Raw genomic sequence first — 24397 nt, forward strand, 5'->3', positions numbered from 1 at the left:
GAGGGTCGCTTATATGGAGGAGGCAGGCGAGGATGTGTTGAAGAGGGATGTGGGGGCCTTGATTACAAGTACAGATGGTGACCTTGTGAATCAGCTTCTCAGTCTGTCCTGGGTTGAGGGAGGCAAGTGATGAAATACATGACATCATCCCTTCTCACAGCATTCACACTGACTACTAAAGAGGCTCTGGTCAGGGAGGGGAGAAGGATGGGAGAGATACCAAGTAGGATGCGATAGCCCAGCTAAACTGTTCATCTTTCCAGGTCCTGAGGTACAGGCTTCTGGAGAGCAGGCCTGGCCTTATCCACCCTCGGCCCCACTGCTGAGCCCAGGGCTTGGCATGGAAGGTGCTGGTCAGCCTCACACCCCACTGCAGTTAGGTAGCATTGTGTGTTTGTTGAGTGAATGAGGACAGGACATAAGGACTGTTCAGGGCTGGCCGTGTCATTCCCCACCTGCCCCTCTGCTGCCTTCTGCCCTGGCTGGACAGCCCAGCTTTGCTGGGGAGAATGGAGGTATGTTGTTGTCTGGGGCGGAAGGTGGTGGAGGGGCAGACCTGTTAGGGTACAGAGCTCTTTGCCCAGTGCTTCTTTGGCATGTGCTTAACCTGTAATCTAGAGTTACGGTAAGCACAGGCAGAAATTTATATGCTCTTGAATTCGCAGAGCAGAGGTGAGCTGCGGGGTTGCTGATCTCTGCCAAGCCCATGCTCAGAATGGTTATAAATTACCTCCCCCGAGGAGCAAACATCCCACTGCTCCCTCGGTGTAAGTTACCTGAAAGTCATGTGGCTTGGGATCAACTAATTAGTCCCCAGGTACTGAATATGTCTCGTGAGTGTGGTGGATGTAATGACTGCAGAAATGTGAGACCCCCTTCCTATCCTTGACACTCTACTTTGAAGGTGTGGCACTTTACATTTGGAAAGAGAACTGGCAACGTAGGGCAGTTAATGCTCAAAGTCGAGGGTTAGATTCTGATTGCCCCAGAAAGGGGGAAAGGAGCTAGCCAGGAAAGGTTTTTCAGAAGAAGAGATTTAAGGAAGCTGTGCCCAGGAAGGCAGGTTAGGGTGCTGAAAGGGAGGATATTTCAGGTAGAGACTGAATGTGCAAAGACCTGGAGGGAGGAAGCCCAGGGGCTTGTCCAAGGAAGACTCCATCGTCCATTCTAGCTGGCGAGGATTGGACCATGAAATGAGGAGGTTACAGAGGGAATATCTTTTGAGCAGGGGACCCTAGTGTCCCCATTTTTGTGCTACATGAGCCAAACAGCCAGGGCTGTGGAGGTTGAGTCCCAAGCTGGGCCTGAGTTCTCATTTCAGTCCTCACAACTTTGGGGAACCTAGGAGAAGCAGACAGGTGAAGAGCAGGCCAAGACATGGTCAGTGAGAGGCTCTCAGACCCCCTTACACCTTGGCGCTGTATGCCCAGGGGCCTCCATGGAGGCCACCTCTGGTACCAGGGCCATGGCAAACTGTCACTGAGAAAAGACTGAGTGGCTGCCTCCCCACCAACACCTCTGAGCCTCAAGCCCCACCACTGCCAGCCAAACTTCCAACATGGGGAAGTATTGTGTAAGCATGACCCACTAGGGTGTTTTGGGGAACCTTGCCCACAGAGCTGGTGTGGACAGTGGCCTGTGAGGGTGTCATCTTAGCTCCTGGTCAGGCACCTTTCAGGAGCTAAGTATGCAAGTTGAGGCCAGGACACTCCAGGGCAGTGGGACCTCCCCAACCGTAGGCCTCTTCCATTCCTCCTCCTTAGGTCACTCAGCCTCTTCCCCAAAGACCCCAGGCCTAAGACATCTGACACATTTTCCAGAGAAGATGAGCCTTTGGTGCCTGGCCAAAGGAATGCCCAGTTCAGGTTGGTTTGCTGACCAGAGCCTAGCTCTAAGGCAGAGTCCAGGGACCAAATAAACAGTAACCCTCACCAGTGAGCCCCTCACCTGCCCACCTCCTTACCATGTACTCAGGCCCATGCTTGACCAAGGACAAAGACTGTCTACCCAAAGCAACTGAGGTTTTTCAGATGTTGAGAAGCATCACGTTGCCTTTTTTAAATAAGCTTATTATTGAAGTAGAGCACATGTAGAAAAATGAATAAATCATAAGCATATAGCTCAATAGATTTTCACAGAGAACATTTCTGTGCAACCAACGTCCAGATCGAGAAACTGAATATGACCCAAAGCACCCCTAAGGATTTAATAATAGCATTGCAATATCAGCTTGGACTTTGGCCATTTCTAGACTCTACACCCACAGGAGAAGAGACTTTTGAATGGAAGCAATAAAAATTGTTAGTGGAGTAGAAAATCAAGACCTCCTGTTGGTCCTAGAGCTTCCTCCTGCTTTAGGTGAGGTCCTGGGACCTGGTGGTCAGTAGTCAGACATGGGAATTGAGGGCCCCTCTCAATGCAGGCCCCCTTGGGTCAGGCCTGCCCATTCCCCTTTCATGAGAGCAGCTGTACTCTGGCAGCCTGTGCCCTGAAGAGCACCCTGCAACATGGATCTTTCTAGGTTTTCTTTCCCATCCCTGTTGGACACCACCCTCCACTCTCTGTCTGACTGGGAGGCCCTGCCTGGTACACAGGTCAGCCTCTACCCCACATGGAGACACCCTCACTGAGTATCCCTGTTTTGCTGAAGGGACACCTGCCTTGGGAGCTAGCTACAGGCCACTCCTCTCAACTGCAGGGATCTGGAAACCCCCATCTGTGTGTCCCCTATTTTTCCAGGCACTGAATGAAATGATCAGCTTAGACATCTGGATCTCTGAGCCAAGGTTATGGGCAAGAGAAGGCAAGATCTGCCAGTTTGTTAATGATAATAAGGTTTTCCTAGTAAGAGGCCTCACACCTGGGCAGTGTTTCAACATTCTCTTCATTCTATAGAAAACCCTGTCTTCTCTCTGTCGCAGTCTCCTTGATCCTTCCCCACAGCTTTATTTCCTTCTTGTTGGGTTTGTCAAGAGCTAGCAGGCTGGAATTAGAAGATAAGGGGAGTGGAGCTGGGCAGGAAAGGCCCCCAAGAATGTGGGGCTTAAAATGCCAGGAAGCTGGAAACCCAGCTCAAAGGGCAACTCCCCTGGGCACCCAGGCAGGGCTCTTACTGCTCCTTGGCCTCAAGTATCTATCTAACCAATGTTATGAGGAGTCTGGTCTACATGATTCCAAAACGTCTACCAACTGCTCTTAGGGCCTATGGCAAAGTGGTTAAGTGCTATGGCTGCTAACAAAAGATCAGCAGTTCGAATCCACCAGGTGCTCTTTGGAAACTCTATGGAGTAGTTCTACTCTGTCCTGTAGGGTCACTATGAGTCCGAATCAACTCGACGGCAACGGGTTTGGTTTTTTTAGTTTTTCTAAGGCTTGTAGCCTGTGATTTGTGGTAGGCTGGCCATGCGTGAGTCTCCCAGAGGCAAACAGGCTAGGGCTGAGCTGCAAGCGTAGGACCAATGTCATTGGGCTGCACACCCAAATCCACAGTTTCATGTGAGTGAGTGAGTGAGTGAGTGAATGCATGTGTGTGTGAGTGTATGAGGGTGTTTGTGAGTGTGTGTTGTGTATGTGTGTGAATGTATGAGGGTGTTCATGAGTGTGTATTTTGAGTGTAAGTGCATATGAGTGTATATATACCTTAGTATGCATGTGCACGCATGTGTGTGTGTGAGTGGGTGTCTGTGTAAGGGCTTTTTATCCCATGTCCTCTATGCCCCTGGCCCTGTGCCAGTTGTTGTGGGCCCCAACAACCCCATACTCTTGAAAACCTTTCCAGGACACTATACTCATGAAACAGCACCATTAGGTGAAAAAAAAAAAAAAAAATGAAAGTGTGATTGGCTTATTTAATTGATGGCTCCTGTTTTAATTAGGGGTCATTAGCATCATTAAGGAGCCCTGGTGGCACAGTGGCTAAGTCCTCAATTGCTTACCTAAAGGTCTGCAACTGGAACACAGCAGCCACTCGAGGGAGAAAGATGTGGCAATCTGCTTTCGTGAAGATCACAGCCTAGGAAACCTCATAGGGTGGTTCTGCTCTGTCCTGTAGGGTCGCTATGAGTTGGAATTGACTCATCCACACACAGCAACAACAGCAGCAGCATTAAGTGGAGTTTTCTGAGCCTCACCAGGTGATTCCTCAGACAATATGTGCTCTTCTGCATAGAAAGTCTTTTATGAAAATTTTAACCACCTTTTCAAAGCCCAACTCAAAAGAAGACATTCCCTGCGACTGAGACGAAACATGCTAATCCTGTGACATATGTCCACAGGGACACAAAGGACACCTGCTCGGGATCTCAGGTGTGAAGAAAACCCCAGCTGTGGACCACCGCCCCACCTCTCCACACCCGGCATGCTGCAGTCTGTGTACACCTGCCCTCTGAGAACATGAGGGTCCCTCTCGCTCCCACCCCTGTGGGTCCAGAGCCAAAGCATCTGAATCCATTTACATGCTGGACCAGGCAGCGAGGAGGCCACTCGCAGGATCAGAGGACTTATGAATACGGAGGGCAACGAGGGCCGAGGCGATTTCCCAGTGTGTGAATCTAATAAGAGTCAGCACAACCGCAAAACCCGATCAGGCTGCTGCTGTAGCGGTATTTGGGGAGTGAACAGAGCAGACGATGATACGGCTGAGATGTGTCTGGAATAACTCAATTTGCTGGAGGAGGAGGAACTTCCTGAGCACTCAATGAGCCACGTCCCTGGCTTCCTCGTCCATCCCTGATGCCCTCCTTCCCTAGCCAGCCCCTCACTCTCTCTGCCAGGGCCCTGCTTCTGAACACAGAGCCAGGACCACCACCAGCCTAAAGCTCGGAGGCCCCAGGTCCAATAACCCACAGGCTCCGCCTGGGGCCGGTGTGCACAGAGGCAAGGGCTTCAGCAGCTCCCTCCATAGGCTGCCTGTATTTTGGAACATTTCCAGTGTGGATGATCCCCAGGACAGCAGTGCAGACAAGGGGGAAGAAGACCCTTCTCCTTCTCCCCGCAGCCCCGGCCCTGTAAATACTCCAAAATGCTCACCAAAAGGCTGCTCGTTCTCTTTCAGAGTTGTGGTAGAATCTTGTTCCGTTTTTGGTTTTTTTTAACCTGAGATTTACTGTCAATCGTACAAGTCAGGGAGATTAAGATAAATCTTCAAACCTCAGGAAAGTTCTCTGAGTTACCTCAGACTTACAAACTTCCACACAGATAATTCTCTGAAACAACGTTTACTGCCAAGCCCACTAAGGGCCTGAATCCCCAGCTTAGAGCAGACCCCATTTCCTGAGACTGTTCAGAGGCTGTTCTCCTCTAACACCTTCTCTTCTAAAGTAAAATGTCCCCAGGACCCAGCAAGGCTTCTGCAGTGGAGATGCAGCGCCTGTTAACGTAGCAGAGCTCTTTTCTGGAGACCGCAGTCAGTGGCATTGGTTTGCAGCCCACACACCCCTCACGCCAGAGCAGGAGGATATCTACTTGTTGCCTTTAAAACCCAGTGGCTCTTTGGCTCAGCTCGGAAGTTGAAGATTGCTGTGCCTTAGCAAAGCCCCGAGACAACACCTAAGAGAGAGAAATGCCACAGCCCATGCCAGGCATAGGAGACGGCAGCTCAGAATCTGCTCTCACACCAGACTCCTCACCTACTACCCGAGAGTGTTCCTGCCCTGCCTAGGGCTGTCCTAGAAGAACAGAGACAGAAGGAGCCCAGTTCTAGAGAAAAAGGGCAGTAGGGAAGAGGTGGGTCTTGCCCCATACCCTAAAAATAAATAGTTGCTGTCATGTCGATTCTGGCTGATAGCTACCCCGTATATGTCAGAGTAGAACTGTGCTCCATAGGGTTTTCATTGGCTGATTTTTTGGAAGTAGATCACCAGGCCTTTCTTCCAAGGCACCCCTGGGTGCACGCAGACCTCCAGCCTTTCAGTTAGCAGGCAAGTGCATTAACCATTTGCACTGTCCAGGTTTGGGGCATGCTGGTTCTGCTCCTGGGCTGCCCTCTAGAGGCCAGGTGGGCTTATGGCCCAAGGGTGTGACCACACCGTCTGCCTCCCTGATTTGGCTTTCACGCACAGGTATATGTGTATACACAACATATCCCCAGGGGCATGCTCGGACATGTACATGCATCACAGGGTGCACGCACACACTCAGGTACACACTCACACATTCACCATACACACCCTCAGGTATACACACACGCTGTTCCCACTGTTCTCTAAGACTCCCAGGACTGAGGAGTGTGAAAAGAAGCGAGGCCACAGGTTCTGGTTGTTCACGGTAATCACTTGTCTCTAACCCTATCAAACGTGAACTACCTTTTTATAGCGAATATTTTGTAAACTTCTCTTTATTATCTTGAAGGGAATATATGTCTAATCAAAAACTGTGACATGAAAGAGAATAAAGAGAAGTCATTCATGTAAAATATATGCCTCTCAGCATGTAAATGTTTGGGCACCAGCTTCAGTCACGGTGGCCAGACATTTGCACTTGTGTGGGGTCTTTTTGAATGCAACAACTCTGCAGCTTTTTCATAGGTCTGTGACTGACAATTTGAAGACTCAAGTGACATTGCTTTTGAGGTGTGATTCTCCAAAATGGTAACCAATTCTCGATAAAGTTGTAAACAAAATTTATGGTAACAGCATAGTTGCATGCTTGGAAAATGTATTATATGCTGAAACCCTGGGGGGGAATGCCTTATATGTAACATAGTGTTAGATTCTAGGCCCTGGTATTAGTCACCAGACCTTTTACCTCCATGACTGCCCACTGGGACATCTGATGACTTGTGTGAGCTGCCAGGCCAGCAAAAGCTTGTTGTGTAAGACTGTGCTACAAAGAGCAGGATATCTAGGATCCCCGGCCCCACCCATCAGGCATCACTAAACCAAACGAAACTTGTTGCCATTGAGACTGTTCCAAACCATAGTGACCTGTAGGCCACAGAAGAACAGCATACCCCACAGGGTTTCCAAGACTGTAAATCTTAACAGAAGCAGACAGCCACATCTTCCTCCCACAGAGCGACTGATGGGTTCAAACTGCCAACCTTTCAGTTTGCAGCCGAGCGCTTAATCACTGAGCCACCAGGGCTCCTTAAGTGTCACTAGGGCCCCTTAATCATTGTAATAACCAAAAACCCCCTCCAGAGAATTCCAAAACATCTCCTGGGGACAGCACTGCCTTCTTGAGACCATTTATAGCAATTCCTTGGGTGTGCAATGAGACCACATGTGAACAAAATGCTCACTTTGCGTGACTCTTAACCCTCACTCAGCAGCCAGCAGCTCTTGTCTTGGTCAGTCACTAACCTTAGACCCCGCTGTGCCTCTGGATGCTGCACCCCACTGTTCAGCTCAGGGACCACTCAAAGATCACAGCCACTCAAAGCAGCTACATTTCTGGGCACGACTGATACCCAAGTTGCTGAGTTATTGCCATCTCGATAGCAGGGCTCTTCTCCTTGGTTAGACCTTTGGGGAGATAAAGTCTCCCGAGGAAGTCTGAGGGACAGAATCAATGGAATTAAATAGGGGGTGGGCGTGGGGCCCACACATCCCTCGTTCACATGAACTTCCCCAACTGGTGGTCATACCCTGGTCCAGCACTACTGCTTCTTCTCTAGGTATGTCGGGTATGGAGATAGGACAGGGGCTGAGTTTCTGGGCAGGGCAGTGGAGGGGTGGAAGTGAGGGGATAGGAGTCCATGGACTGTCTATTAACACAACTGTAAAAGATAAAGTTCTTAATGCTAGGGGACTCTAACATTTATTCAAGTTTTCAAACATCACCACTCTTTCACTCAAGGGCCACCTGATAGATGTGCCAGTCAGCCATAAAAAGTGTATGTGAAGCCCTCTCCCAGGAACCAAACCAATTTTGCTTTCACTAATAGGAATAAAAGAGAGGATTGTAAATGTCAAACGGTGGATTGTATAGCGACATCAATTGAACCAGGCATTCATGAGCAAATGTACCGTTCAGCTAACAAAGGTCTGGGTGGTTTTGTTAATTTAAATTACCTAACGCTGGGTCGAAAATTGAGATTAGGTTTTATCCGCAAATTCAGGTGGCAGTGGAGGTGGATATTTCTGCAGGCATTGGAATGGGCTTGACTGCTTTGCAGCTGGGGAGCAAAGTGCAAAGTCTGCATGGCCATGTTCACTGAGCCCCAGGTTTAAGGCCATAGAGAACCTTAGACATGCATATTCTGTTCGTTGGTCCCAAGTGGGCCTTGTACCTTCAACCCAGAATATTTGAAATCAGCTGCGATGACAAGTATGGACACTCGAGGGAAAAGATCTCCTGGAAACAGACCAAGGAGAGTTTGCCACCCTGATACTAGGCCACCTTAGGGTCCTGGAAAGTTGAGGGGATGCATCCAGTTGGGACCCAGCCACATCCAAGAAGGTTCTGCCTCTGGATTCCCCTCAGCCACCCCCTGGCTGTCAGAGTGCCCACACACTAAGAACATGGTATGGCAGGACACCAGCAAGTGACCTCTGAGGGAACAGACCCTGTCATCTATAAACCCAGCCATCCTGTGATGGATGTCAGCTCCACACAGCAGGAGTTCCTGAACTCACTGAGACAGAACCCATCCTGTACCCACGCCCTCCTCTCCCTGCAGCCCTTATGCAGCCTGAGAGTCCCAGTCCAAGCCGGGGCCAGGAAGTGAGAAGGAGCTGCAGGCACCCTCTGATGGTTGCCCAAGTTCTCCTCCTGACTTAATCCCTGGTAGGTGTCCCTCCCATGGCCCTCTCAGGAGCCAACCAGCTCTCAAGCCAAGTAAGCCCTGCCAGAGGGCCAGGAAGTGCTGTTTGCTAAAACATCATGTTTCCCAAAGTTTGGTTGGTAGACTACCTGTGTCAGAATCACCAGGCACCCTATTAAAAATGCAGCTGTCCAGGCCCCACCCCAGACTTGCTGCCACAGACTGTCTAGAGGTGGAAGCCATAATGTACGTTTTTAACCAGTGCCCCAAGTGATTTTGATACAGGGTACGAGAACACACTGAAAGGTTTTTCACATGGCTGCTATTCCTCTGAACATAGCAGCATCCCCAACATTTGTGCTTCCGCAACTAGGACTGTCTTGGGAATTCTCTAGAAAAATCAAAAGTAAAGAGGCCCTACGTTTAGTTTTCTTGAGGTCCCATGTCATGTGGTTGAAAGAATCAGGGCTCAGGAGACCCACATTTTAATCCTGAATCTGCCAACTAGTCAAACCTGGGGTCTGGCCATTTCCTTCTACAACCTGGGCCTGGGTTTTGCCGTCTGTCTAATGGGTGCATTGGACCCATTGTCAGTGTTTTGGTGTTGGGATTAGTGAGTGAGGGGGCACCCATGTGAAGCTCTGAGTGAACGAAGTGGGGGAGGCGGACCCATGGCCGGGCAGCAGTGCTCCAGCGCCCTCCATCCAGTGCAGGCACATCTGCCCTGGGTGTCCGCTGGCCATTTTCTCCAGCAGAGTGAGATGCAAAGGTGTTGGGAGCACAGTCCTTGCCTTCAGGGAGCTCAGTCTACGTAGCGGGGAGGATGGAGACAAAGAAAATATCCGCAGGTTTCAAGGGGTCCAGAGTGTGTGGTTGGTAGCGGACAGAAGCGGCTCCATGGAGCTGGGCCTTGGCAGAAAAGTCAGACTTGAAAAAAGAGCCTTTCAGGAAAGGGGCACCTTTGGAATGGCTTCCTGGCAGGCAGGGGGAAGTAGGTGGAGCCAGACTGGAGACAGTCTTTGGTGCTAGAGGAGCCAGACCTCCAGCCTGGGTCGGGGACAGGCATAAACATCTCCAGGGGGTGTTCACCTGTGGGAAGAGCGACCCATTCGCTCAGAAGCCACAGGCCCCACAGGGACAGCCAGCAATGGGTCACCAAGAGGCCTGACTTTGAGCACACCTGTTCACATTTCCTTGGGGAGAATGAGAAGACTGTATCATGCGCTCCTGAAATCTCCTGAAATTTTCCAAATTTTGTGGCTTCATCAACATCGTCCCTGAAACTACATCGTGTTAGCTAAAATGTATCCTAGAGATAAGCCCATTGGTTTTAGCATTTATTGTTAATTGAATTTTCCCAGAAATGGTAGCAGAAAGATTGTTAATGTTCATGAATTTACATCAAGTTAAACATCTGTTCCTCTTAAGCTAAACTCCAGTAAAGTTATGGCGGCTCATAAATTAGATCTGGGAGTAAAATGCTTTTTGCTCTCTGCACAGCTTAGCGGTTTCAAAATAGACCTCAAAATGACACATTGCAACTGAGGCCCGTGTAACACAACCGTATTTAGCGGTAATGTTGGTGCCAGACGATTAAGCCAAGTTTTTGCTTTGGTGGTAAAGATCTCAGTTTTGTCTGGGTGGCACATGACATCACTTATCAGGCAGCTGGAGACAACATGGGAATGAGAAGGAGTGTTGCTAATGTTGGAGAGGGCTGTGAGCAGACCCAACAGCAGCTGAAAGGATGGACGTGGGCACATCCTGTCTCTACCCTGGGCCACTTTGGGGTTTTCCCAGCTGTGGTTCTCAGGATCTGAGCTCTGGTCTGAGCCTGTCTAGATGGAACTGGGCTGCCCTGCCAGGTTAAAGAAAGACTGGGGGCCCATGAGAGTGACTCAAGGGCACAGTCCTTAGTTCACTCCTGTGTCATAGTTTGGACCATGGTCTATCCTGACCTGTGTCTGGTTTGGGAAGGGAGATGCCCACGCTCCACCTGTTGGCATCTTAGAGCGTGACCCCCCCAGGGCCCACCAGCTCCCACCCCAGCACTTCCTCCCTTCCCGTCCCCCTGCCTTTTGGCCTACACACATCCCCAAAAAGGATTGCTTCCACTAATGCAGCTGAGCTCTTCCTGGTATCAAGTAATCTGCATCCTTTGTTCCCCTCTCCAGGAAAGTTGGGATTTGTAGGAGACTCCTGAAGTGCAACAGTTGCCATCAAGTTGACTCCAACTCATGGCGACCTTGATATGTTAGACTAGAACTATGCTCCACAGGGTTTTCAATGACCAATTTTTCAGAAGTAGATTGCCAGGCCTCCTCCTGAGGTGCTTCTGGGTGGACTCGAACCACCAACATTTCATTTAGCAGATAAGCACGTTAACTGGTTTACTGAAGAGCAGGGCTGCCCCACTGAGGGAATCCCAGTACCCTAGAGGCTGTTGGGGGCCCTGGGGCTTTCCTAGCCCCCACCTTCCCACCATCTGCTTGTATATCCAGTTCTCCCAGATGGTCCACATGGTCAGCTTTGGGCTCATTTACTGATCAGATTTCCTGTATGGGATGGAACCTTTCCTGAAACTGTGCCATGGCTGAATTCACCCTCAGCCTCCCCACCTAGGTTGCTACTCTGAGCATAGGGCCCCCCGCCTGGCCTCTCTGCAGGGCCAGGTCTGTCCTGACCAGCAATAAGAGGATAAGAGGATAGAACCTTCTGTCATCCTCCTCTCCAGAGGTGGTCCCCAGGGAACTGCTGGGTGCCCAACAGAGGTGACTTGAAGGAACTTCATATCCAGAGAGGTGACAACACCTCTATGGCTGACCACCTCACCACCACCCCCAGCCTGGCCATGCCAGAACTGTGTGGGGCCACCTTTGCAGATTTTGGGGTACTACCACTGGATAAGTAGGGCCTGTACCCGCTGGCAAGCCCAGGGTAGTTGAGCTTCAGTGAGCATGGCTACATGGATCTGGAGCTATTTTCCCACAGCCAGCACCCCCCACCCCCCACCAAGGAGCTGACATGATAGATAACAGGGACCCCAGTCAACAGACTTTCAAGAGCACTTTCCATGTACAGGTACTGGACCAGGTGCCAGGGATTCACCTGCAAACAAGGCAAAATTCCTGCTCTTATGGAGTTGATGGTCTAACAGTAGAGACTGACCATCAACAAGTGGGTAGATAAATCACGGAAATTAGGGATTGAGAAAAGTACTATAGGACAGAAACAATTGAAGAGCATTAAGAGAGAAGAACAGGGCAGGGGCTGAGGGACCTATTTAGTTGGGGTCGACATGTGGGAGAGAGAGGCTAAAGGACTGGGTGATGCAATGGCTATGGGATAAGGGAGGAGGAGGAAGGAAGAGATGCGCCCTTTCTGGTCTCCTTCACCACCCTCCCATCCCTGCGGCAGGGATCTCCAGCCCACTCCATCACCTGCGTGTACACTGGTCTCCAGGACCCTTCACCTGGGGCCTTGACCACAAGACCTGTGTCACTGTCCACGAGAATCCGAGCTTCCCACCGCCTGGGTAAAGGCTCCCACTTGCCCATGTTATACAACACACCCATTTCCTTGACTCTTGGAGCCCCCCAGCTCCACTCACACCTGGGATTGGAGGCTTCACCTGCCGCCAAGTGAAGATGGTCCCTGGGAGGCGTGGTCTAGCAGGGTTGTGAGCAGCTGCTGGAATATTCATACTGTCTCCCTTGATTCCCTAAGTTTTGTGCTAGAAAGTGTTCCTTTGATGGACATTTAATTCCAGAGCCTGCTACCTGCTTCCTATCTCCTTTTGCTCAAAAATTAAACTTAGTGTGCCTGTGCTTCTGCTATGATAATCTCCCTCTGTGTGGAGGGAGTGTGGCTGGAATGGGAGAACATTAGAATCCTCAAAGAGGGACAGTTATTGAGGGAAGTAGATTAATGAGGTGTCATAACAACTTAGCCAGATCTGCGGCTGACCTTTCTCATGGCAAACAGGCTTGATAAATGTAGTTCATTACCAAGTTCTGACATGAAAATAGGATCACATTCTGGGCTCTTCAGCAGGCTGATCAATATTTTATCTGCCAAAGCAGGCCTGGTCTGGGGGCAGGGGGAGCCCCGCACACATGTGCTGGCAGGGAGTCCAAGGCCAGTGCTGGGGGCTAGCCGTGCCGGCCCTGCTGCGTAGAGGGTACCCAGGCAGGCCGGAGGGCAGCTGGACCCTTCTGGGGCTATCAAGGGTGATGGTCATTGTCAACCTCCCTCCCTGAGAGATTCCAGAGCAGGGATGTCCATGGATGGTGGGATAGGAAGGAGGAAATCCAGAATGTATGTCTTCCCTCCTCTGTTTATCTGCAAACAGCAATTTTGTAGCCACCCTGTGCCAGGTACTGGGAATAGTGAAGGGAACAACAAAAAAAATGAAATAGACCCCTCCTCTCTCAGGCATTAAGCCCATTTCCTCAAGAGAAGACCACAGGCCTGGCTGACAACTTGTATTTTGCAAAGACCTCCCGTACCTTTGTTTATCGTCATCACCCTGTAAGTTGGTGAAGGGGCCATTACTGACCCCCATTTAGGTAAGGAGATGAACAAGAAAGGCAGGGGAATGAATGCCTTCCTTAGTACCTCCCTGCAGGGTAAATGCAGAGCCAGGTGGTCTCCTGACTCCCCATCTGGTGCTCTGTTCAGCCTTGCGATGGTGGTCATCAGTGGTGATGGTATCAGTAGATGTAGCAGCTTGTGATGAAATCTGTCTCCAACTAAAGATGCCAGAAGAGGTTATTAATGTAGCATATTCTGAGTTCCCCTCACCCCTATCCTGCAGGCTAAGGAGCAAGGCTAAAGCTAGGCCCTGCCCTAGTCCAGAGAGACATGTTCCTCTCCCCCCTCCACCTCCCTGGGACCCAGGCAAGCCCCAAACAGGGTCAGGGCAGAGAAAGCAATGAAGGTGGGGGGGGGGCACTAGTTTAGACAAGACAATCTGACCAAGTGATAGTTAAACCATGGTCAAGGTGAAGCGAAAGGGTAAACCATGTGGGGATCTGGGTAAAGAGCATTCCAGATGACAGGAACAGTAAGTGCAAAGGCCCTGGGGCAGAGAATTCTTTAGTGGTCAGTACTGCTGTGGCTGTTTCTCCCCCTCCCTACCTCCCACCTCTTGAAGTCACCTGTGTGAACTTACTAGATGGGCAGGGATGACCCTGTGTGAAGATGAGAAGGACCTGACTCTTGGGATATGACCAGATAGAATGAAACTTCAGAAGGGAAGGAAGAAGAAAACAGAGGCTATGGGGGCTGAGGTCACAGAGCCCATGTGCAACAGACAAGGGCCAGCCTACGTGGATGAGCTCATTCTGCTGATGGCTCAGCATCACCTGTGCAGAGGGACCAGATTAACCTCTGAGCAGCCGCCTCTGGGAGGTGGATTAGACATGACTTATTTTCTCTCTTTGTAGTCATCTGGGCTTTCCAAGTGTTCTTTAATGATCCTTTTTTTTTTTTTTTTTTTAAGACAAATGTTTAAAATTGGCAACAGGGTGGGGAGCACTTAGCTAAAGACCAGGTCTGATAGATTCACAGACACCCACTGCTCCATCTCTGTAAGTCATTCCTATCTGACTCTGTAACAAAACCAGGAGGGTCGTGAATGAAAAAAACTGGGACTTGGTAAAGTAACTATGACTTTTTACACACTTTACTAGGAAGATATCCATTCTGGAAACTAAGGCCTGCCTCAAGGGAGGAAGCCTTGCCTTGGAGAACGGGCTAGAAGCTGCAGTTTTGGGGTATCTGCCTCTGGGACCCAGAAGAGGGCAGGGAAGAAAGCTCTCCTCCCTCCCCATCTCTGCAGAATTCAGATTATCAAAGGCAGCATGCCGCCAGAAGGGCAGTCCTTGCTGGAGATGAAGCATCAAAGGGCTTGCCAATGAGAGTTTGGACTGTGAAGCTAAAAGTGACCATTTCCACCAGGAGGCTGCCTCCCCTCGTGTGGCCATGGTACACCATGCTCCCAGCACACTGGAGGTGCTCAGTAATAGCCGACGAATGAGCTGATTTCCGGGGATTAGACAAAGTCCTCACCTGAGACTCCCTTAAACCACAAGTTCTCCTGGGGTAAAGAAGGATTGAAGATTCCCTTACAGGAGCCACTCGGCTCCTCCCCAGACCCCCAGCGCCAAGCACAGGGCAAGCAGGGTAGGGGCACTCGTAAAGGAAAGAAAGGGCAAAGCAAGCTCTGAACGGTGTGATCTACAGTGCTGGAAAGCCTGCCGTCGCTACCCTCATTCTCCTGTGGCCTCCGAGGCCCTGCCTGAGCGCCCCTACCTCCCCGTCCTGCCTTGTCTTGTTCCACCCTCTCCTCAGCTCACTCGGGCCCAGCTTTCTTGGATCTTCAGACACGCCGCACTGCTTCCTTCTGACCACACAATTCCTTCTGCCTGGCAGGCTCTTTCCTCTGCTGCTTTCTCCCAAACTCCTCCTCGTCCTCCTCATCTCATCTTAAAAGTCCCTCCCTTAGGGAGGCTTTCTCCACCCCTGGCCTCATGAGCTCCCTGCCCCCAGCTGGAACCCAGGATAGCCAGGACCGTAAGAGTCCTTGTATCACCTTCACGCTGCGCAGTATCTGGCCCATCATTCGTAGATAAATACCTGTAAGAGGATGGGAGGGGCCTAGCATGGAGCAGGGCCAGGGGCCCAGAGAGCTGATCCTTGGAGACTTCGGGCACCCACCCTGCCCCCAGGTTGATTTCTAGCCATGCGCATGCCTTCCTGACGAGGAGGGCTCTGCTGGGTAACTCCCAGACTGAAGCCAGAATCCCGTGGCACTCACAGTAACCAGTATGGATGTGGTAGGAGGCACAGAGCCTGGGAGGTAGCTGCAGCCACCCAACAGAGCAGGCTTGATGTCTCCCTGGCCTGCCAGTGTTGGAGGGGGTCTAGCTGCAGACCTCTGGCCCAGGACAGCCAACAACTCAGAGGATGTATATGCCCCCCAAGGTCTGGAAGGGCAGGTTGTAGGCTGGGAGGCACTAGTGAAAGTGAGATGTTTCTGCCCACCTGACCTGGCCTGGTCCATCTTTCAGGTGACCCTGCTGTGGCATGTTCCTGGAGCCTGACAATCCACTAGCATTTCTGAGTACTGACCCCACATCCACTCACTGGGTACACCAGCTTCCCAGCCTCTGGGTATAAATGCTTGCTCCCAGGTGGCCTGGTGGGTCCCTCCAGGACTGGTCCACACAGACCCTACATACAGAGACTTCCATCGCTGTTGACACCAGTGGCATCTATCCGCTCAGACGCTGCTTCCTGACTTCTGGTCCATTTGCTAGGACTAGAGTTCACCCTGTGTTGGGTTTTGGGAGGCAAACCCCTATATCTTGGGCATACTCTTCCTCTCTTTCTCCCAAAGTGACTTTTTTTCAAGCCCACAAAGAAAAATCCAGCAACCAGCCACATCTTCCTCTGGGCAGGAGTGGTTTCAGAGTGGGACATGGCCACTATTTTCAACACTGCACAGCTGTACTTGGTTGAGAATTGGGTTTGCAAGCTAGTGGGCCTAAGGACTCCCAAGAATGCATTTCCTACCAGGAAAAAGAGGGATGCTAGCAAGGCTGGGGATGGGCAAGCATCATCCTTGTCAGAGCATGGAGACTCCCAGAGACCAAATAGATTTGATTATATTGAACACAGCAACTGATTTTTTTCTAAATAAACATACAGGAGGAAATGGTAATGGCGTCTGTTTCTGACGGGTATCAATTGACCCCAAATTGGAAGAAAATCTAGAAACACAAACAAGCACACGAGAGAGTGCTTGGGCCAGCCAGGCTTGTAGAGAGAAGGGGGAGGGAGGGAGACAGACAGACTTCCCCATTATCTCTTTCCCTACCAAGTAGCTTCCCTGTTTATTGCTCCTTATCAAATGTGGTTTCAGTAATGGTAAGGGGGAGAGTAGCTATCATTTTGCAAGTCCTTATTCAATGCTAAAGGAGCCCTGGTGACGCAATGATTAAACAGTCGGCTGCTAATCAAAAGTTTTGCTATTGGAACCCACCCAGTGGCTCTACAGGAGAAAAACCTGGTGATCTGCTCCCGTAAAGATTGTTGTTGTTACTGCTGCTGTTGTTGAGTGCTATGTAGTCTATTTTGACTCATTACAGCCTGGGAAACCCTATGAGGCAGTTCTACCCTATGAGTTGAAATCAACTCATACAACAACACAACAGCAACGTTCCATGCCAAGCTTGTGCTAAGCCCTCTATGTACGCCCAGCCCTATGTACATATCTTACTTAATCCTCCAAACAACCCTGTGTGGAAAGTACTGTTATTATCCCCACTTTACAGATGAAGCCACTGAGGCAACTTGTCCAAGGCTACCCAGCCAGGCAGCAACAGAGATGGGACTCAAACCCAGTGGACTTTGGAGCCTGTGCTCTTCAGTCTTGCTTTATCTCTTCTCTCCAGCCCTAACCTATCACCTCATGCCCTGAACTGGCCCAGGAATTGGAGGGAGGTGCCCCAGGCCCCAGAAAGCCCGTTCCCATTCTCCAGGAGTCAGCAAAGCTAGGCAAAGAAAGTGCTCCATCCCCCCAGGAGGTCAGGAGTGAAGCTGGAGGGGGGGCCTGCTCTGCTAACATCCTCACAACCCCTGTTTACAGGCCATGCCCTGTATGGTGTTCATCCTAGTGACCTGTCACCAACCAGCAAGATAAACTCTGTAAAGTCACAGTGCATCACAGGCCTCATTTGCAAACCACTGTGCGCCTCTGACACTGTTCAGCAAGCACACCCGTGATAAAAGGCCTAAGAGTAATGGGCTTTGTGCTTCGGTTTTAATTTCGTAAATCTTCCTTTTGTTTCTTGGTCATAGGCTTGTATACACATATTTGTTCTGAAGTAATCCAGCTCTGGGAGTGTACCTAATTAATTTAAGCAGGGCTTGTTAGTCCTGTTAACTAAAACTCCCTAATCTGTGAGGCCAAGTATTCAAAAGCAGCCTTTAGGGTAGGATTAAGGCAAACACAAGCTGTTACAAAATGGATTTGGGGCCGGTTTTCCCAAAGCCACTGTGGGGCCGCGGCTGTGAATTCCCTGCACGTGTTCCCCGTTCCATGCAGCACTCATTGTAGGCCAGCAGGTAGTAGGTGCTCAGTAAGTATCTGTGTAGTGGCTAGGTGGACAGATGGACTAACAGGTCCATCTAGTTGTACTGTACATTGCACACAGGAAATGCCCAACCACTATTTGTGAGTGAGATGGACGGTTGGAGGGAACGTTCTCTGAGACCAAGGGGTACGTCTCATTGCAATAACCTCTTCTTCTTTCCCAGGTGACACGTGCACCATGGCTGAGTACGCCCGCCTGAAGAATGTCCTTCTGGCACTCCAGACCCACCTGCAGCCACTTGGAGAGGGAGACAGCAAACAAGACCTGGCCTCCCAGAAGCGCCTCCTGGTGGAGTCTCTGTTTAAGGACTTGGATGCAGATGGCAACGGCCACCTCAGCAGCTCTGAACTGGCTCAGGTAGGTATGGCACTCAGTAGAAGTTGAGTTAGGGAGGAATCCAGTTTTTCATTCAGCGTGTAAATGGAAGAGAACACGGGAGATGCACGTGAGGAGAGCCGTTTGTGACTGTCTGCATAGCAAGGGCACAGAGGAGGTCTCTCTCCCTCAAGAAGAACCTTCTCCACTCCTCCTGGGAGTTGGAGAGCTGCTGTTGAGGCCTCTGAGAATATCTTACAAACAAAATCATGTCAGTTTCTTCTGCCCACCAGCCACCTTCAGCCAATATTTATACAAATAAGCTTTGAAGCACTCTCAGCTAGCTGGCAAAACACACACTTCAGAGGGGCTAGTCTCTGATGTTTTAATTGGGAAATATATCTTTTCTTCCTTGAGCTTTTTACTTCCCTTGGCAGGAAGGTTAAAAGGAAGCAGCATTGGGTTTCCACCAAACATCTTTGTAGTTGTAACTTGAGTGTCCCCAAATCCTCTACCCTGTGACAGCCCCCTCTCTATAGTATACAGATGTTCCTGGGTGGTGCAAACAGTTTGTGGTCGGCTACTGACATAAAGGTTGGTGGTTCAAACCCACCCATCAGCGCCATGGAAGAAAGGCCTGGCAGTCTGCTTCTATAAAAAGATTACAGAGCCAAGAAAACCCTGTGGTGCACAGTTTTACTCTGTAATACGTGGTGTCACCATGGGTCGGGATTGACAGCAACAGGTTTGGTTCTGTAGTATGCAAACACAAACAGTCCAAACCTCACTGCTTGCTTTCAGGAAGCTCTTGGTCCACCTCCAAGCACTTCTGGGTCACCCCCACCCCCAGGGACTTCTCACTTTCCCTTGCTGCCATGCACAGCTGCTGACTACTTCTAGAGGCCCCTCCAGCCAGCCTGCTTTGCCCCAAATCAGACGCTGGTCCTCCATCCTGCCTCCAAGGCCCACCCTGTGCAGTAGGGAGTAACTGCATTTTACTGAGGCTCTGGAGTTGGAGGGATGAGGAACAGGGAGGAATTACAGTCGACTAGATGCCAGATACTCCTTCTCCAAAGCCCATTACCAGCAGGCCCAAGTGCCCACCACTCCTGCAGTTGTTGGAGCCCAGTATCGCAGGCAGAGTCCCTTCTCTCTGCTTCTGCCTGGTCCCACACTCCACCCCCAACTCCTGCCCCTTGGCATGGTGAGGTGAGTACTCTGCCCTTTTACTTTCTCATAAAGCAGAATTTCTCTCCTATTTTTCTGTTTTTCCCATCTAGACTCAGACATTAATTTTGCGAATGAAAGGGCCTAATTCAAGAGTTTTCCCAAATGGAAGAGCAGTCAGCCCCTAAGGTGAATTCTGCTCCTTCTCCAAGGGCTGTGGGTTGGAACACAGCACACATGTCCCTTTGTCCAGCCACAGGGCGGTAGAAGGGTGGTCAGTATCTGCAGCGTGAAGGAGCATGGAAAGAGCAACCTGGCTCCCTGGGGCTACACTCAGGCCATTGCAGGGAGTCAGACTGGACAACCCCGTCTGTGGCAGAGAGGTCTGCACCTCTGCTTCTGCTCTGCTGGCTTGCTTCTCAGGATCTGGAGCTCTGGAGCCACACTGGCAGGTGCACAGGTGTTCAGGGAGGACTAGGTCAGGCTCCACTGGCAGAGTAGGGAGGCAGAAGCAGCTCTTCCCTGGAGGCCACAAAGTGTCCACCCAGAGGATAAGTGATAAGGATGAGTCCCCATCTTTGATGCCACTCTAAAGAAGTCCCAACATGGCACAGTGACTTACCAAGGCCTGGTCATTAGGAATGATTGGGGTGGGAAGAACCCTACCATTTATTGAGCCTCTACCATTTGCCTGACACTAAGCCAGGCCTTTTACTCATGATGTAGTTGTATTTATTTCTTGAGGCTGCAGTAATAAAACTTGAGGCTTAAAACAACAGAAATGTCTTCTCTGCCAGTTCTGGAGGGCAGTAGTCTGTAATCAAGAGTCACGCTCTCTCCAAAGGCCCTGGAAGGAGAAATCCTCCTTGCCTCTTTCAGCTCCTGAGACTCCAGGCATTCCTTGTCATTGGATTTAGGGTCTACCTGGATAATCCAGGATGATCTCGTCTTGAGATCCTTAGCTTAATTATATCTGCAAAGACCCTTTCTCCAAATAAGGCCATATTCACAGTTCCCAGGGATTGGAGCATGGACATATCTTTTGGGGGACCACCATTCAACCCACTGCAATAATAAACACAGAATAGTTCCTTGCTATGTGGTATAGTGACTAAGAATGCAGACTCTAAGTTCAAGTCCTGTCTCCAGCATTTACTAGCTAGTGGATCATGGGACACAGCCTCACCTCACTGTGCCACCATTTGCTTATCTGTGAACCTCACAGGATCCTTGTGTGGGTTTAATGAGCTAAGACACATGAAGGAATGTGTCTGGCACAGGGTAAGTTCTCAGTAAATGATAACCCGTTAACCAGTTGCCATCAAGTCGCTTCCGACTCACGGGGACCCCATGCATGTCAGAGTAGAACTGTGCGCTATAAGGTTTCTGATGGCTGATTTTTCCGAAAGTAGATCACCAGACCTTCCTTTCAAGGTGCTTTGGGTGGACTTGAACCTTCAACCTTTCAGTTAGCAGTCAAGCCCATTAACTGTTCACACTACCCAGGGACTCCTCAGTAAATGAGAGTGGGAAGTATTATTGTTATCATCATCATCATCTTTATTATTATTCTCTCCTTAAGCCTTTCCACCATCCTCTGTTGTTAGGTAGGTAATGTCATTAGCCTCATTTTATATTTTCACATGAGGAAACTGAGGTACTAAGAGATCGAGCCACTTGCACAAGTTGTGTTCACTGCTGAGGAAATGGTGGAACCCACAAAACCCGAGTAAGGAGAATCTGCCCAGAGGCTTTGGAAGGCAGGCTTCCTGTCTCAGAGCCCTCCACTCCTGCGGCACCACTGGGCCAGAGCCTGCTTCTAGGAGCATGCTGGGAATCACAGACCCCAAGGCACACGCAGGCCCCACGCTGCTCACCTATGTTTGGGCAGCACATACAATCCACCCAGGGCCTGTGTCTCAGGAGACCTGCCATCTGCAACCCCAGCATACCATCCTGCCAGCATGTCACCCTTCCATCAGCACTCAGCCCCCAAGAGACAGGGACGGGGACGCACAGATGATCTAAATGTTCTGAGAAAAGCATTTTCCCAGAATAACTCAGGTCCTGTGGGTTACAGTTGCCAGCAGGAAGAACCACCTGCCAATTCTGCATGCTATAGGCTGCAGCTGTGAGGATGGTGCAGGACCAGGCAGTGTTCATTCTGTTGTACACAGGATCTCTGTGTGTCAGAACCCACTGGACAGCACTTAACAGCGACACAAGCTGTGGCAGAGTGCACCGAGGGCAGGCAGCTTTTGGCTTACCCCAGACAGAGGCATCTGTGGGCTCTTGGCACCCAAGCACCCACGGGGTTCCCAGGTATCTGCCAGGTAAACAGAATCCTCAATGCACATTGCTCTAACCTGGCAGAGGTGTGCCCCAAGGCACCTGAAGCCATTAACAAGCGTGGTAATTGGACTATGATTTCCTCTTTAAAATTTAATGTATTTAAAGTCCATTTCATAAATCTACCGAGAAGAGTACAGCTAAAATGGGCCTTTCCTTGACACTGAATCACAGGAACCAGGAAAAACTCGTCAGTCCTCTGAAAAGTTAATCAATTTCCAATGCAGAAATAGACAAGGGGAAATTTCCGTTGTCAGAAGATTGATCTGGGGCGTTTCGGTTGATCTCCCTTTATTGAACACTCTAACTTGCTGGATGAAGGGTCATTTTTTTAACATTATCACATTAAATTGCCTTTAATAAACCAGGCCATGCTGAGAATGTTACATAAAGAGGAAATGCCTCTATCCCCCCACCCCTGAAAAATAAAATAATTTCCTTTCTTCTGAGATCCCCTTCTGAGCATGTTCCTTGCAAGAGCTCTAATTCCAGACATACCAGCTTCGGCCAAGTGGGGGTAACTAGAATTTCTCCCTGTAGACATCTTTGGGCATGGGGCTTGTCATGATGGGCAGCCCTCTGTGTCCTGTAGCCCAGGGCACAATCAGAGAAGTTCACAAGGCCCACCCACAGCCCCCTACCAGAATCACCAAGGACCCGCCTACAGCCCCCTACACAGAACCCCATTTGTGTCCCTGGAACGACGGGGTAGGCAGAGAGGTGGGGCTCAGGCCTAGGTCTGTAGAAAGACAACTGCTCCTCTCAGGGGTGTGCTGTGGCTAGGAGGTACCTTCCTGAGGTTGGTAGGAGCTGGGGTACTGCCAGGCATAGGGGCATGGTATTGGCGTGGGGGTGGGGGGGACAGTAACCTTCCTGCACTACAGCAGCTGGGAACCAAGCAGCCTCAGTTCCCCACTCTGACTTCAGCCACTGTTGACTCCATTTGTGCCATCTTTTCTTCTCTGTTTGCCCATCTATATATCACAAAGGGGTAGACCAAGTGGCCTCAGGATTCCTCCTAGCTCAGACTGTCTGGATTCTGTCTGCTCAGATATTAGAGGACAGACCTGAGCTCTGGTTCAGACTCTGCCCCAACTACTGTGTGACCTTGCGAAAGTCCCTTTCCCCCTTTGAGCCTGTTTGCTCACCTATAAAATGATGGACTGGACAAGTCAAAACCAAAGAGCTCAGGGTGTTCTTCCTGGAGTCCCGGCCCCTCCCTCAGGCCCATGATCACAGCCCTGCTTAGCACTGTTTTCCAGCAGTGTCCACAATACTGAACTCACTTCGGGCTCTGGCCTTGTTTCCCCTCCTCGCCCCATAGCATGTGATGAAGGAGCAGGACCTGAATGAGGACTTCCTGGGGTGCTCACTGGGTGACCTCCTCCACTTTGACGACTACAACAGTGATGGATCCCTGACCCCCCGCGAGTTCTACACGGCCTTCCGTAAGTCAGGACCCAGCCAGGGGTCCCAGGGGGCAAAGGGGCTTGTTTCTGCACCAAAATGGTGCCCTTGATTGTCTCGAAGTTGGTATCTTATACGGGTCAAAGCTGTTGAATTTGTTTTGCAACAAGCCTGGTCCTGAAGAAAAGAAAAAAGGAGACTATGTGGCGGAAAGGGAGTGCTTACCCTTTTCCCTTTTTGAGAAAGGCTTTTCTCGTTGTTGTTGAAGTAATCCAGGACTCTGACTTAAGCGTGGCTGTGAGGGTACTGCTGGACACCCTATGGATTATGACTGCACATGGAGGGGAGCAGATTTTAGAGCCATCGGGAGACCCCAACTGGGGGCAAATCCTGCAGAAGGGCCCCAAAGACTTAGCTGGGCAGGGGCAAGTTGAAAAGAGGTGGGAGGATCCCTGGAGAAGAACAGAAAAGCAGAAAGCAGAGGAGGTACACTGGGTAGCCCTCTCTAGGGTCCCTGGTGCATACAAGAGTAGACAGGCTGACTTAATGACGTATGTCTTTTCCTTGAGGTGATCTCCCAAGAGATTACCCCCTGTTACCCATAGGCAGAGCTGGGACAAGGGTTCCCAGAGATGACAGATAACTCCAGACAGAGCTTAGCAGTAAGGAGAGGAAAGGGCAGTGCTGTGCCCAAACTTGGGACTGGAGAGGACATTCTTGGCCACAGGGAAATGAAGCCCCTTTTTGTTGGTAACAGCATTCAGGCTCTGGCCAAAGCAGGTGATATATGTGTGCCCACATGGCATACCCTCAGACATAACCTACAAGCCCTGGACTTTGAGAGGTAGGTGTAAGACACCCAGGGGGCACTGAGTGCTCTGAGCCATAGATCTGGCATCCTCCTCCCCAGCCCCAAACCTCTTCTGTTTTCCAGAAAGGTATTCCTGTTTCATGTTGACATTTCTTTGAGCTGTTGTTACTCCAAACATTCATAAAGCCTGAGAAGGAGTCCTCGTGATTCATTGGCAAGAAGGGCCCTTATGGCAAATAGAAGAGGTACTTGTACGACACAAGAGGAGAGAGACCAGCATGACTGTTCACTGTGGGAAGTGTCTGTGAGCTTGAGACAGGGGTGCCTTTCCAGTCCACTCCAAAATAGAGTCCTATTGCCAAGGACCAACATCCAAATTACAGGACTTTGCTTGATGGTCTGTGACTGTGCATGGCTTCCCATCATCCTCCTTCCTGCCCACCATTAAAACTCATATCTGCTTACAACAGTTCATAATAAGGT

The 24397-nt window shown here is 50.3% G+C and overlaps 1 protein-coding gene across 1 annotated transcript in view; it reads left to right on the forward strand.

Moving 5' to 3' along the window:
* Nucleotides 1–24397, forward strand: part of FSTL4 (follistatin like 4) — a 495961-nt gene that overhangs the window by 341720 nt on the left and 129844 nt on the right. The window contains exons 6-7 of the mRNA XM_049872391.1: nt 18029–18222; nt 23021–23144. Of these exons, the coding sequence (XP_049728348.1) occupies nt 18029–18222; nt 23021–23144 (318 nt within the window). The remainder of the gene's footprint in view (nt 1–18028; nt 18223–23020; nt 23145–24397) is intronic.

The sequence above is a fragment of the Elephas maximus genome, chromosome 2 (genome assembly GCF_024166365.1).
Source record: "Elephas maximus indicus isolate mEleMax1 chromosome 2, mEleMax1 primary haplotype, whole genome shotgun sequence".
Lineage (NCBI taxonomy): Eukaryota > Metazoa > Chordata > Mammalia > Proboscidea > Elephantidae > Elephas > Elephas maximus.